Source organism: Chlorocebus sabaeus, chromosome 5, assembly GCF_047675955.1.
Source record: "Chlorocebus sabaeus isolate Y175 chromosome 5, mChlSab1.0.hap1, whole genome shotgun sequence".
Classification (NCBI taxonomy): Eukaryota; Metazoa; Chordata; class Mammalia; order Primates; family Cercopithecidae; genus Chlorocebus; species Chlorocebus sabaeus.
In genome coordinates this window covers 28345582-28359937 of record NC_132908.1, presented here as the reverse complement: position 1 = coordinate 28359937, position 14356 = coordinate 28345582, and the positions used below count along the sequence as shown (strand labels likewise).

The 14356-nt window shown below is 46.4% G+C and overlaps 1 protein-coding gene and 1 pseudogene across 2 annotated transcripts in view; both read right to left on the bottom strand.

Moving 5' to 3' along the window:
* Positions 1–14356, bottom strand: part of ITGAM (integrin subunit alpha M) — a 79867-nt gene that overhangs the window by 1602 nt on the left and 63909 nt on the right. For both annotated transcript variants that reach the window (XM_007990737.3, XM_007990746.3), the window contains exons 15-29: positions 12770–12900; positions 12514–12677; positions 7102–7256; positions 6873–7004; positions 6623–6696; positions 6252–6393; positions 6034–6156; positions 4703–4782; positions 3416–3499; positions 2111–2186; positions 1514–1621; positions 1251–1337; positions 994–1107; positions 810–911; positions 26–136 (exon numbers count right to left, since the gene is read on the bottom strand). In XM_007990737.3, coding sequence (XP_007988928.2) covers positions 26–136; positions 810–911; positions 994–1107; positions 1251–1337; positions 1514–1621; positions 2111–2186; positions 3416–3499; positions 4703–4782; positions 6034–6156; positions 6252–6393; positions 6623–6696; positions 6873–7004; positions 7102–7256; positions 12514–12677; positions 12770–12900 — 1683 coding nt within the window. The remainder of the gene's footprint in view (positions 1–25; positions 137–809; positions 912–993; positions 1108–1250; positions 1338–1513; positions 1622–2110; positions 2187–3415; positions 3500–4702; positions 4783–6033; positions 6157–6251; positions 6394–6622; positions 6697–6872; positions 7005–7101; positions 7257–12513; positions 12678–12769; positions 12901–14356) is intronic.
* Positions 9283–10639, bottom strand: LOC119621156 (la-related protein 1B-like; annotated as a pseudogene).

Sequence of the window (14356 nt, the reverse complement as noted above, 5' to 3'; positions counted from 1 at the left end):
GGGGTGGGGGAATGGAAGGGAGCACCTTGTACAGCGCGGCGGTGATGAGGGCCAAGAGCAGCAGCCCCCCCACAGAGCTGCCCACGATGAGCGGCAAGGGGTTGGGGACCTCGAACGGCTCCACTTTGGTCTCCGTCTGGGGGAGGAAGGAGGGACGTCAGGGGAGACGACTCCGGATTTCTAGGGGTTCCCCATTCACACCGTGTGCACCCTTGAATCAAGTGGGGAACCCCTCCTCAAGTCCCCCAGAATCCCAGCCCTCAGTCCTCCTCCCCCACCTCTTCTCCCTCCTCTCCCTCCTCCCTCAGTTTCTCTGTCCTCTATCTTTCTCTCTTTCTACCTCTCTCTGCGTCTCTATCTCCATCTCTCACTGTCTCTGTCTCTGTCTCTGTCTCGCTCTGTATCTGTCTCTGTCTCCATCTCTATCTGTCTCTATCTCCATCTCTCCCTGTCTCTGTCTCGCTCTGTATCTGTCTCTGTCTCCATCTCTATCTGTCTCTATCTCCATCTCTCATTGTCTCTGTCTCTGTCTTGCTCTGTATCTGTCTCTGTCTCTATCTCTGTCTCTATCTCCATCTCTCACTGTCGCTGTCTCTCTCTCTCTCCTTTGTGTCTGTCTCTGTATCTGTTGCTCCCTCTGTCTCTATCTCTCTGTCTCTGTCTCTTTATGTCTGTCTCTCTCCTTATGTCTCTCTGTTGCTGTGTCTCTCTCTCCCTCTCTCTTTGTGTCTCTCTCTCCCCTCCCCCAGAGATTTCCACAAGCCCAGCCCCTCTCCCTCCAATAGTTCCTCAGCATCCAAGACAGGTACCTGGGCCCTCACAAACGCCCCCTGTCCCGGAAGCAGGGTGAACGTGGAATTGTTAAACATGATCTCAGCTGTGCTCACAACCAGGAGGTGGTTATGCGAGGTCTGTGGAAGAGAGCGGGTGTGCACTGCACCTGGGCCCTGAGCACCACGCCTGTGCCCGGCGAAGCATCAGAACCCCACACACCTTGATGTACCAGTCAAATGAGAGGTTGCCTTTGAGGGTGGCATTGAATTCTTCCTGGATGCCAAAGAACGGGATGTCACACTTGATTCTCTGGCAGACAGCGATGGAGCAGTTCTGGGGAACGCAGGAGGGGAGGGGACGGGTAAGGAAGCAGAAGGCAAAAAACACCCCTCCCCATGTGCTCAGAGACCATACAGGTTGCAGCAGGGAAGCGCACTGGGTCTCCATATGGCCCTGGGACTGACTTAGCTTCTCACCACAACTGGGTCCTTCTGAAGCTTAGCCAGAAAGTCGGTGTGAGGGGTGGGAAATATTTCCTCGGTGTGGCACGTACTTGAGAGGCTCTGAGGAAAGAGACGCACTGAGAAGGGGCAGAGATGAAGGCGCCAGGGCCCATCTGTCAAGAGGTGAGATGGCTTGGGTCCAGGAGGGAGGGGGAGCAGCTCCAAAACCCAACAGTGGAGACAGAGGTGAGAGGAAGGCCCAGGGCGCTGCAGGAGTCAGGCCGAGCTCCGCTCACCTCGGAGAAAGTGACCTGGGGGCGGTCCCATATGATCGTCTGGTTCAGCCGGACAGGCACCAAGAATACCAGGCTGATGGGGAGGCTCCTCTGCCCCAGGTTTTTGACCTGCACCGGGGAGGGTGGGGTCAGGGCTCTGGCCGTCCTCCCCCACCAGCCTGGAAAATCAACCTCCCCTCCCTATGGGGCAGGCCACAGGCCGGGGCGTCCTGCCCCTTCCTGTTTGAGAGAGTAGAGTGTACACCTAATATTCATTCCAGTGCCACATGGCCTGGTCTCCAGTCCTAGGTCTCCCACTTACTCGGTGGGAGACCTCGGGCGTGTTCTGTAAACCTCTCTGAGCCTCAGTTTCTTCATCTGTAAACTGGGGATCATGACAGTGCCCCACAGAGTCGTTACGAAGGTAACACAAGATAATTACGTGCGTGCATGTCACATACATACGTGCGTGCATGTATGCATACTGACAGCAGCGTGGACCAAGTCCGGCACACCACAGGCGCCTTGTGCACATTTCCCATCCCTGTGTCTGCATTGTCTACCATCGATTTTCCTCCCCAGCCTCCTTCTCAGGACCAAGATGCCCCAGCTCCCCACCTGATATTGATGCTGCATGACCCGACTGGTATTCTCTGAGGCCGTGAAGTTGAGATATTTAGTGGAGACCTCATGGCTGAAGGGAGAAAGAAGGGACAGGAGGTGACAAAACATGATGGGTGCCCTGGGAGGGTGTCTCAGGCTAAGTGTGTAAGGAGCGAACAGGCACATGGGTAATGAAGGCCTGGGGGGTGGAGATGTGGTAGGGTGCAGGAGGATGGGGGAAGCAATGTATGCTGGACACACAGTGCGTGTCTATTTGGGCCACTTAGACACACATGAACAAATGCACACCCATGCACGCATACACGCATGTAGACTCTCAGACACACACACACATGCACAAATACACACCCATGCACACATACATGCACATAGACCCTCAGACACACACACGCACAAATACACACTCATTCACACACATGCACACATAGATCCTCAGACACACATACATGCACAAATACATACCCATGGACACATACCCATGCACACATACATGCACATGAATCCTCTCACACACACACGCACAAATACACACCCATGCACACACACACATGCACATAGATCCTCACCTCACACACACACGCACAAATACACACCCATGCACACACACACATGCACATAGATCCTCACACACATGCACAAATGCACACCCATGCACACATACAGCACACAGATCCTCAGACACACATGCACAAATACACGCACAAGGATCCTCACACTCACACACACGCATAAATACCCATGTACACATACACATGCACATAGATCCTCACACACCCATGCACACACACACATGCACATAGATCCTCACACACCCATGCACACACACACATGCACATAGATCCTCACACACCCATGCACACACACACATGCACATAGATCCTCACACACACATGCACAAATACACGCACACATACATGCACACGAATCCTCTCACACACACGCACAAATACACACCCATGCACACACACACATGCACATAGATCCTCAGACACACAAATATACACCCTTGCACACATACACATGCACATAGATCACACTCACATGCACACACGCCCATGCACACATACACACATACAGATAGATCCTCAGACACACACATGCACAAATACACATCCATACACACAAACATGCATAGATCCTCACACTCACACACACATGCACAAATACACACCCATGCACACACACACATGCACATAGATCCTCAGACACACACACACACAGACATGCACAGACTCCTGCACACAGATCAGTCATGTCCAGCCCAGAAGGGAGGCTCAGTTAAAGTCCTGAAGCCAGCACCTGGTGACCACCATGTAGACAGCATATTTCACCGGCAGCTCCCGTTGGAATTCGGTTTTGTTGGTTCTGGACATGTTGTTCTCACTGGAGGGAAAGAGAGAGCTCCAGCAAGCTCTTGAGAACGGACAGTCTTTCCTCCTCCCTCTCCCTCACTCCCTGCCTCCAGTCAGCCACCAAGTTCTGTTATCTCTGAGTCTGAAACCCCACTGTTCTCCAGCCCCTGCCCCTGCCTAGCCCAGGCCCATCCCTCTCCACCTGGATGTCTACAGCCACCTTCCTCTAACTGGTCCCTGAATTCACACCTGCTCCCACCCCAATCATCAGCCCTCCTGAAGAGTGATCGTTCTAACATGCCAATATGATTATGTCACTCCCAGAGGCGAAACTGCAAATCCCTAGCAACACCCATCAGCCATTTTGGGACATGGCCTGTATCTAACCACCACCAGCTCCTTCAACCCTGCATTTCATGCTGAGGCCACTCTTAAACACACCCAGATCTTCCCATCCCTGATACCTGCTTCCTGCCTTCTGTCTTCATGCCCGCCCTCAGTTCATGTTTTGCTTTGTCTAAATATATTTTCTTTTTTTCCCCCTTTCATTTTCTTTTTTTATTTTTATTTTATTTATTTTTTATTTTTTTGAGACTGGGTCTCACTCTGTTGCCCAGGCTGCAGTGCAGTGGCACAATCTCAGCTCACTGCAGCCTCCATCTTCCAGGCTCAAGCAATTCTTGTGCCTCAGCCTCCTGAGTAGATGGGATTACAGGCATGCACCACCATGCCTGGCTAATTTTTGTATTTTTTGTAGAAACAGGGTATTGATATGCTGTCCAGGCTGATTTTGAACTCCTGGGTTCGAGTCATTGTTTTGCCTCAGTCTCCCAAAGTGCTGGGATTACAGGGCTGAGCCACCACATCCAGCTCCTAAATATATTTTCTTTAGGAATCTTCTCTGAACACCAGACTCCCAAGAACACTGGCCATCCGCCATCTAATCTTGCATCTCATACTGGATTTGAGATGCAAGATTAATGGCTAGTTTTCTTGCCTGTCTTTGCCACACAATTATCATCTCTGAGAGGGCAGGAACCACCATGGTGTGATCCACCACCGTCCCACCAGCACTCAGCACAAGACCCAGCACGTGGTGGGTGCTCAGTGAGCGTTTGCTAAGTGAACAAATGCGTTGAAGGGAGAACCAGTGGGCAGAGGGCAAAGGCCCACCCTGGGCCAGGGGCTGGGGCCTCAGAAGGGCAACTGCATGCAGAAGCCTGGCAGAGAGCACCTGGTCACATTGGCCTTGAGGAGCAGTTTGTTTCCAAGGGAAGCCTTAGAGTCCACATCAAATGTGATATTAAAGGTGACCTGGAATGGGAGAAAGGAGAAGCAATGATAGAAATAGGAGAGAAGAAATAACCCAAATGCCCGTCATCTGATTAATGGAGACATGAAATATGGCCCATCCATACAACAGGATATTGTTCACCAAATAAAAAGCAATGAAGGCCGGGCGCAGTGGCTCACGCCTGTAATCCTAGCACTTTGGGAGGCTGAGGCAGGTGGATCACCTGAGGTTGGGAGTTCGAGACCAACCTGGCCAACATGGCAAAACCCTGTATCTACTAAAAATACAAAAATTAACTGAGCGTGGTGGCAGGCGCATGTAACCCCAGCTACTTGGGAGGGTGAGGCACAAGAATCGCTTAAACCTGGGAGGCGGAGGTTGCAGTGAGCCAAGATTGCATCACTGCACTCCAGCCTGGGTGACAAAGTGAGACTCCATCTCAAAAAATATATTTAAAAAATTTTTTAAATGTAAAGCAATGAAGTACTGACACATACAACGATGTGAATGATACTTGCTAAGTCCTTGCTTAATATTATGCTAGCGAAAGGATCACATATGGTATTATTTCATTTATATGAAATGTCCAGAATAGGCAAATCTATAGACACAAAGTAGATTAGTGGTTGCCTAGAGCTGGGGGAGATGGGAGGGTTGGGGTTGAGGGCCAACAGGAACAGAGGTTCTTTGTGAGGTAATGAAGATGTTCTGAAATGGATCATGATGATGGATGCAAGACCCTGTGAATTCACTCAAAGCCACTGAACTGTATGCTTTATTTTATTTTATTTTATTTTATTTTATTTTATTTTATTTTTATTTTATTTTTGAGACAGGGTCTCACTCTGTTGCCCAGGCTAGAGTGCAGTGGTGTTATCATAGCTCACTGCAGCCTCAACCTCCCAGGCTTAGAAGATCCTCCTACCCCAGCCTCCCAAGTAGCTGGGACTACAGGTGTGCACCACCACCCCCAGCTAATTTTTACAGTTTTTGTAGAGACAGGGTCTTGCCTGTCACCTAGGCTGGTTTCAAACTCTTGGACTCAAGCAATCCTCCTGCCTCGACCTCCTAAAGTGCTAGGATTACAAGCATGAGCCACTGTGCTGGGTTTGAAATGTATGCTTTAAATAGGTGAATTGGATGGTATGTGAATTATATCTCAATAAAGCTGTTTTGTACAAAAAGGAATCACTACTAAAGAAGAGAAGAAGAAGAAAAGAATTCCCAAAGAAATCAAAGAAAAAAGGAGGGGAGGAGCCAGGAGTTCTGACCTCTGAGTTTTCTGGGAAGATGGGGTGGTTTATGCTGCAGCTGGTGCTCTTCAAGGCCCCAGGCACTTCGGTGGAGGAGGCAGACTCACAGGCCAGGCGCCAGGATCGCTGTGAGCGCTGGTTCTGGAAGGCAAGGGAGGCAAAGGCGGTGATATCCACCTCCAGCCATGAGGACGGTGAAGCAAAGGTCAGATGGAGCCTGAGAAGGATGTGGTTACCTGGAGCCCGGACACCTTCCGGTAGGACAGGCCAAGCGGGAAGCAGAAGGTGACCTGTGTCCTGTAGGAGTCCTCGCCATCATTTCTCACAGTCACTGTCACGTTGAACTCCCGGGGCCCACCCACCACGAGGCAGTCCAGGCTGTGGGAAGAAGACAGGCCAGGGGTGGGACGCTGGGGGCTTCCCTGTGGCAAAGCCTGCTTCAGCGGAATGGAGACTCAGGCACTGGATGAGAGACAACAGTACAGGGGCAGCCACACGGGACCTCAGAGCCCAGGAACACCCGGCTCCCTTGAGGGCCAGGAGGAGAACACAGCGGGTCATGGTCCAGGTCCTCCTCTGGAGGAGGTGTGGAGGAAAGGAAACTCACCTCATGAAACTGAAGGTGATGCTGAGGTCATCCTGGCAAATGTTGTCATTGCCACAATTCTTCTCAAAGGGAAACTTTAAAAAAATGAATATGATCAAATGAAAGGAAAGGAAATAACCAAATGTTGTGAAATTAAACAATAAAATAAAATGTTGAAGTAAAATTAGATGCAATCAAATAAAATGAGTTTCAACCACCTTGGCCTCTGGTCTCTTCCACACCCCTTGCAGGACCCCAACTCCGGACTCACTAAGGCTATGAAGAGTCTCTGAGCATCCTCAGCCAGCACCGGCCGGAGGTTCCCGAAAGCAGACAAGGGAGTTCCCACCAGAGAGAAGTTCAGACGCAGCACAATGGGGCTCACTGGGTCCTCGATGCAATCCTAAGAGGGAGCCGGGATTTGGGGATCTGCCCTCCTTAGCTCCCCAAGCCCACCCCATGCTTGGAGAACACAGGGTTCTGGCCACTCTCCTGCTCACCGGCAACTGTAGCTTCAGGGTCTCACAAGTCCGGGTCAGCCCCAAGGTCTTCGTCTGCCTGCGCGTGCTGTTCTTTGTCTCACCGAAGACAGCGCGGGAATGTGGGCGGCCGGAGTCCAGAGCCAGGTCGTAAGTCACAACACTCTGGATTTGCCCTGAAGGGACAGGGTGGGCACAGTGGGTGAGCAGCCTGCACCTCGGAGCTCGGCAGATGGGAGCTCGAGGCCCAGCTCCTCTGCTTCTCAACTGTGCGACTTGGGGTATGTTGTCTGAACTCTCTGAGTCTCCCTTCCTTCCTTCCTTCCTTCCTTCCTTCCTTCCTTCCTTCCTTCCTTCCTTCCTTCCTTCCTTCCTTCCTTTTTCCTTTCTTTCTTTTCTTTTCTTTCTTTCCTTCTTTCTTTCTTTCTCTTTCTTTCTTTTCCTTCCTCCCTTCCTTCCTTTCCTTCCTTCCTTCCTTTTTTCCTTCTTTTCTTTCTTTCCTTCCTTCCTTTTCTTTCTTTCCTTCCTTCCCTTCTTCCTTCCTTCCTTTCTTTTTAGTTTTTATTTTCTTTTTTGAGACAGAATCTCACTCTGTTGCCCAGGCTGGAGTGCAGGGATGCAGTCTTAGCTCACTGCAACCTCTGCCTCCCAGGTTCAAGCGATTCTCCTGCCTCAGCCTCCCGAGTAGCTGGGATTACAGGCACATGCCACCACGTCCTGCTAATTTTTGTATTTTTAATAGAGATAGGGTTTCACCATGTTGGCCAGGCTGGTCTCGAACTAATCCACCTGCCTCAACCTCCCAAAGCACTGGGATAAAAGGCGTGAGCCACTGCGCCTGGCCTCCATTCTTTATTTTTAAAGTGAGGATAATAATGATAATAATGACACCCTCCCAATGATAAAAAGGAAATGAAACAGTGCTTATCAAGTACTTAGCACAGTGCCTTTTATACAATAAGTGCTCAATAAATGGTAGCTATTCTGTTACTTAATAAAAAATTTACTGTATTTTTCTGGCTACTTTAAATTTTTTTTCTCTTTGTCTTTGGTCTTCAGCAGTTTGATTATAACATACATTGATATAATGTCCTTCATATTTATCCTGCTTTGATTTTGTAAAGAATCTTGATGTCTTTCATCAGTTTGGGGAATTTTTTTTTTTTTAATGAACTTTCGCTCTTGTCACCCTGGCTGGAATGCAATGGGGCGAGCTCAGGTCACTGCAACCTCAGCCTCCCAGTTTCAAGCGATTCTGCTTCAGCCTCCTGAGTAGCTGGGATTACAGATGCGTGCCACCACACCTGCTAATTTTGTATTTTTTGTAGAGATGGGATTTCAGCATGTTGGCCAGGCTGGTCTCAAACTCCTGTCCTCAGGTGATCCACCTGCCTCGGCCTCCCAAAGTGCTGGGATTACAGGTGTGAGCCACCGCAACTGGCCAGTTTGGGGAAATTCTTTTTTTATATTATTCTTATAATTTTATTAGTATGCATAAATGGTTAATGGACGGTTAATGGACAGATTAGTATGCATAAACGGTTACCAACTTGACTGACCTATCTTACCTACCCTGTAGAGAAAGTATATGTTATTTTAGCTAACTCACCCAATGCGTGTTCACAAGCTGGCTAAAACTATCATCTAGGACCCAAGTTGATACAATAAATAAATCTAACTTATATAATCACCCATTATATCTTAACAAAAAATAAATGAAAAACCATTAGCTAAAATAATGTCACTTTTCTTCAGCTTTTAAAATGCCTGTCCAACTTGCTTACTGGGATTAGAAGCAGAAGCCTGACAAAGAAGCATAAGATAAAAATACTGTGAGACTGTCCATCATTGATGCTTTGTTGATGGGATGTTCTCTCATACTGATGTATCAAAAATACATTTTGAAGAGTAAAGGAAGAAATATCTTCATCCAGTTCTTAAATTCCTTACCCCTTAAGTGTCCACATTAATAAGTCTTATGTCCAAGTGAAACATCATGACAATATCTGAGTTTTGCAATGTACACTACACTGAAAGGCAAATCAAATAGCAAAGTACTTAAGAATCTGGGAAATGCTACTCAATCCCCTTTTTCTGCTTTATTCATCTGGACACAAGTACATAACCCTGGAAACAGAAAACATACTCTTGTGGTATTTCCAGAACAATAACAATTAACTTATCCACCATGAATAAAAGCAGCCCATGCAACCCAAGCCAATTACACAGAAATAGGCAGCTCCTATAAAAAGAGTAGCAGTCCTCTGGTCTGTCTCTCATTATCGCAAAGGTGGTTATCTCCACTGCAGTGTTGGCCCAACTTCCTCCACCAGGAGGTGGGAATAGACATTCTTGAACAGAAGACAGTCTGATCGCTTTCATTTTTGCAGCAGGATTTGTTCCAGTATTTATAATGGCATTTCAATGAGTCACCTATTCCACTGCATATTCTGATCAAATGACATCCAAGAGCTTAAGAGGATCATCACCCTGACTGTATATGAGCAAAAGGCTTGGCCTGGTACAAACTCTGGACAATCAATCAGTTGAGAGAAGTCTGTTGGTGGCACATCGCGTGGAAGAGGGGCTGGAACTGGCCACTTTTCTGGTTCTATCTTTTTTCTCATTTTCTCATCCACAATTTCTACTTCTGTGCTATCCTTCAGTGCTTCTAAGATGAGATTAAGGTTTGTAGTGAGAGCCTGAACACGCTGAAAACCAGCAATCAGGGAAATAGGCAAGAAACCTTGTTCATCCATCTTTCCCCAAAGAAAGAAATGTCGTTCCAAATTTTCTACACTGAAGTAATATTCAATTTGACGCTTAATATACTCTTTAAGCAATGCTTCTTCCACAGGATACACCTGTACACCTGTACCATCATCATAGTAATACATCATGCTGGTATTAAGTCCTGTTTGAAATGGTCAATCAGTCGTTTCACCATGTTCTTGATAACCATATGAATAGTCAAAGTTCAGTCGAGGATTTCCTTTGCCTCGTCCTCTTCCCCGTCCTCCGCCTCTTCCTCGACCTCTAAAGGAACCTCGGATATTACCACCCTCACTTCTCACACTGGAAACTTCATCTTGATCATCTCTTTTTTTCTCTGTCTCGCCTCCAATTTCGTGTATCATTTCTCCTATTGTTATGTGTTGATTTATTTGCTTCAGGTTGACATCTTGAGCTGTTCCGGGATCCAGGTCTTTCTTGACTCTCTGATCTTACATCATCTAAGTGGAGTGGTACCCACTTGCGCTTATTAGCTCTCTTTCGTTGATTATTTGACTGAGCCTCATCCTCACTGACATTTTCACCAGGACCATTTAACTTTGTTTCCCTATTTTCTTTGCTCTCATTGTTACTTCTCTTTTCAAACTTCTCTTCTTTTTCTTTTCTATTTTGTGGCTTTTTATTTCCTTGGCTGAGGACACTCTGAAATCCAGTGTTCGCTGATTCACTTGGCGTTGGCCAATTCTCCATATTGCTGAAATCACTAGCCTTGTTGTATTTCTTTGTCTTGAGTTTTCCTGCTTTTATAATTTTGAGGAAACCGAACTCGGCTTCTTCCCTCGCCAGGCCACCCGCGGGAGTTGAGGGATTCGACCGCCCGGGTCCCGCTCGGCCCGAAGGCCTGCCTGCCCTGCCCCAGCGGCCCTCCGAGTGCGAGGGATGACTAAGGGGACAACTCCCGGCTCACTGGCTGAGGCCGCTCCTACTGCGGGCTCAGGGGCGGGGCCACACTAGGCCTCTGTGGCTGGCGGCCTGTCCCCGCGGCGACGGTGGCCAAGGGCCTGGGCGGGCCGCGCACACGGCGGCGCCGGGAGGACCAGGGGCTTGATTTGCCCTTAGGCCCTAAAGCTGGGTCGCGGCTAGGCTAAGGGAGGGGACGCTGTGTTGCCCCCTGGCCTGGGGCGGCTCCCAAGTGAAGTCGGAAATTCTTTAACATCTTTCCTATTCCATCCTATTCCATCTTTCCTATTCTGTCTTTCCTATTCCATCTTTCCTATTTTCTTTCTCTCACTCTCTCTTTCTCTCTCTCCTCCCCCACCACCACTTTCTGTAATTCCAATTACATGTTTGTTAGATATTTCACCATATCCCACACATCTCTTATGATGTTTTTCTGTATTTTTCATTCTTTTTACCTGCATATTTATCCAGATACTTTCAAATGACTTGTCTTCTAGTTCACTAATTCCCTGTTCTGCTTCTAATCTGCTATAAATCTATTTACTGAATTCTTCATTTCAGTCATTGCGTTTTTTGGTTCTAGAGTTTCCATTTGACTCTATTTTATGAATTCCAGGTTTTTGATGAAGTTCTCATCCTTTCCCTTTTTTCTTGAAGATATTAATTATAGTTACCTTTTTAAAATTCCTATCCAATCATTCTAATTTCTAAATCACCTGTGGGTCTGTTTCTATTGTATATTGTTTCTCTTGGTTGCTAGTCAGTTGTCTCAATGGAAAGACCAAGGCATTTACCAAGGCCTCTCAAATCTCTGTCTCCCCAGCACTGGGGAGTTGCCGAATTCTCTGATCAGCTCTTTGGCTTTTCAGTTGCTGTTTTCTACTGGGTTTCTTGGAGTACTGACCTGGGCATTCATGTCTTAGGAGTCAGCCAAAGAGTAGAGGGGGATTTCTATGTAGGTTTGGGGGTAACTCTTCTTTAATTCCCTACTCTCTAACATTTTGCTCTTAATTTCTAGCCATGCTGGCTGCCCTCATATCTGGAATGCTATCTCCTCAGCCCAGGAAAACTGCTCCTAGAAAGGTAATCATTGTTTAGGGATGGGTCTTGCTATGTTGCCCAGGCTGGCCTCAACCTCCTGGGCTCAAATGATCCTCCCACCTCAGCCTCTCAAGTAGCTGAGACTACAAGAAATTGCCATCATGCCCAGCTAATAATTTTACCTTTAAAGAGGATACAATTCTTTCTAGTACTGTCATTACTAGAGACAGTTATTCCTACTACTGTCACTACTAGAGACAGTTATTCTTAGTACTGTCATTACTATTCTCCCATCTCAAACACAATTCTACTCTTTGAGAATAGGAACAAGGGAAGAAGTCACCGGTGATAAAATGTGTATGTGAGTGCTTTGTAAATTTCTGTTTAACTTCATCAATTCAATCTCCCCAAATAGGTTTTCTCTCCATTTATTAAAAAACAAAAACATTGTTTGTTCACAGGCATGGGGACCTCAGTCCTCCAGAGAACTGAGGAAGTAAGGAAGTGCCACATGCCCACCTCTTTAGGGAGGTCCACTGGACTTCCCCACCCAGCAGGGCAATAGCCTGCTCACTCAGGTAAGTCTTGGAGAAGGTTGTCAGAGCCTGCGAGAACTCAGTTCAGGACAGCCAGAAGGCTGGGCAGAATGGGTTGCAGCACCCATTCATGTCCTCGGTCATTTAACCTCTTGAGACTCACCTTCTCTTAGCCGATCCCGTGTGCTCTTCTGGACATGGAGGCAGACTCTGACCTCCCCAGCTTCCTTGCCTTTCACCGTCTGATCATTACACTCAAATACATTCCTTGCCACTTCCCTGGGATTGAACTCCATAGTTGCCTCGACTCTCAGTACTGGCTGGGACCTGCAGGGACACCAGAAAACCATCAGAGACCTTCAAACAAGAAACATTCCTTCAAGGGAGAATGTCTGGTTGACTCCAAAAGGCATTCTCACCTGAACAACAGCACGTGCCCCTGGGCTCCTACAGTCAGGTCCACCAGTCCATCCATTGTGAGGTCCTGCCCCCCACTCAGTGACTGACCAAAATACTGGAGCCTGGGAGGGAGCTTGGAGCCTGCTATCCGCTGAGGGTAAAAAAGAGGTGGAGAGAGAGGGGATAGGAAAGACAGGAGATATATAACTCAGTCATCCAGCATGACCCAGACAGAGGTTCTCTAAGCTCTACTCAAGTCTCATCTCTTGCAACTAACCAAGGAACTAGGGCAGCTTAGACCTTATCAAGGAATTATTCACCTTTAGACCACAACCTCAAGAGGATACCCATAATTTCTTTTTTAAAAAAACTTTAAAAATAAAAATGGGGGTCTCACTTTGTGGCCCAGGCTGGTCTTGAACTCCTGGGCTCAAGCAATTCTGCCCTATCAGCCTCTCAAGTGCTATGATTACAGGTGTGAGCCACCACACCCAACCCCAAGTTTCTATTAATTACCTGCATTTCCCTGGGTACAGGGAAAAGTAAAAGTATATTATTCAGCTCAGCTGAATTTCATTTATGTAGTCAGAATAATGCAAATACTGAATGTTGATCTAACCAAAATGATCACATAAACATGAGGAGTGAATGGGGGTAAAAGAGTGCTACTATGTGGCAAAATGAAAACTGAAAAAGGGATCAATCTCCACCTTCCATGGTGGGAAGTCAGTGCTAAAACAAAAATCAAAAAGTAGCAAAATTATTATTATGTAATTTGAACAGATAGAGAATTGAAAGAGCTGAAAGTGGTTCTGTCAAGAGCAGGGGAAATGAAGCCAAAACCATAGTGTATGTGGAAATTGTTGTTTTTTTAACAGTGAGCTTTTTGGAACTATTTTGACTCTTTAAAGTATGTGCAAGAGTAATACTGAAAAACTGACAGCCAAATAATAAATTTTAAAGAAATTTTAAAAGTGATTTTGTCATGTCCTTAATGCCAGTGAATTGGACACTTTTAATTATGGTATAAAAGTTATAAGACAAAGATATTAAAAATAACTATAGCTAAAATTATGTTACTGGATGCACAATATAAATAACTGTAAATTGTGAATCAATAACATAAAACATGTCGTGGGGAATAAAAGTATAGGGTGTATGTGATTTAAGTTCAGTTGTTATCAGCTTAAAATAGACCATGATAATTATAAGATGTTTTGTGGAAAACACAAAGAAAATACCTTCAGAAGTTATATAGACAAAAAGAAAACAGAATGAAAGCATATTAATACAAAAATTAACAACAATAAAACACAAAGGAAGACAGCAAGGAAGAAAAGAGGGACAAAAGACCTACATGACAAACAGAAAACAATTAATAAAATTGCAGTAGTAAATCCTTCTCTATCAATAATTACTTTAAATGTAAACAGAAGTAAACTCTCAAAACAGAGTGGCAGAATTAATAAAAATACAAAATCCAATTATATGCTGTCTACAAGATACCCACTTTGTATTTACTGACACTTAGGATAAAAGTAAAGGAGCAGAAAATGCTATTCCATGAAAATGGCAACCAAAAGAGAGCAGAATGACATGCTAATATC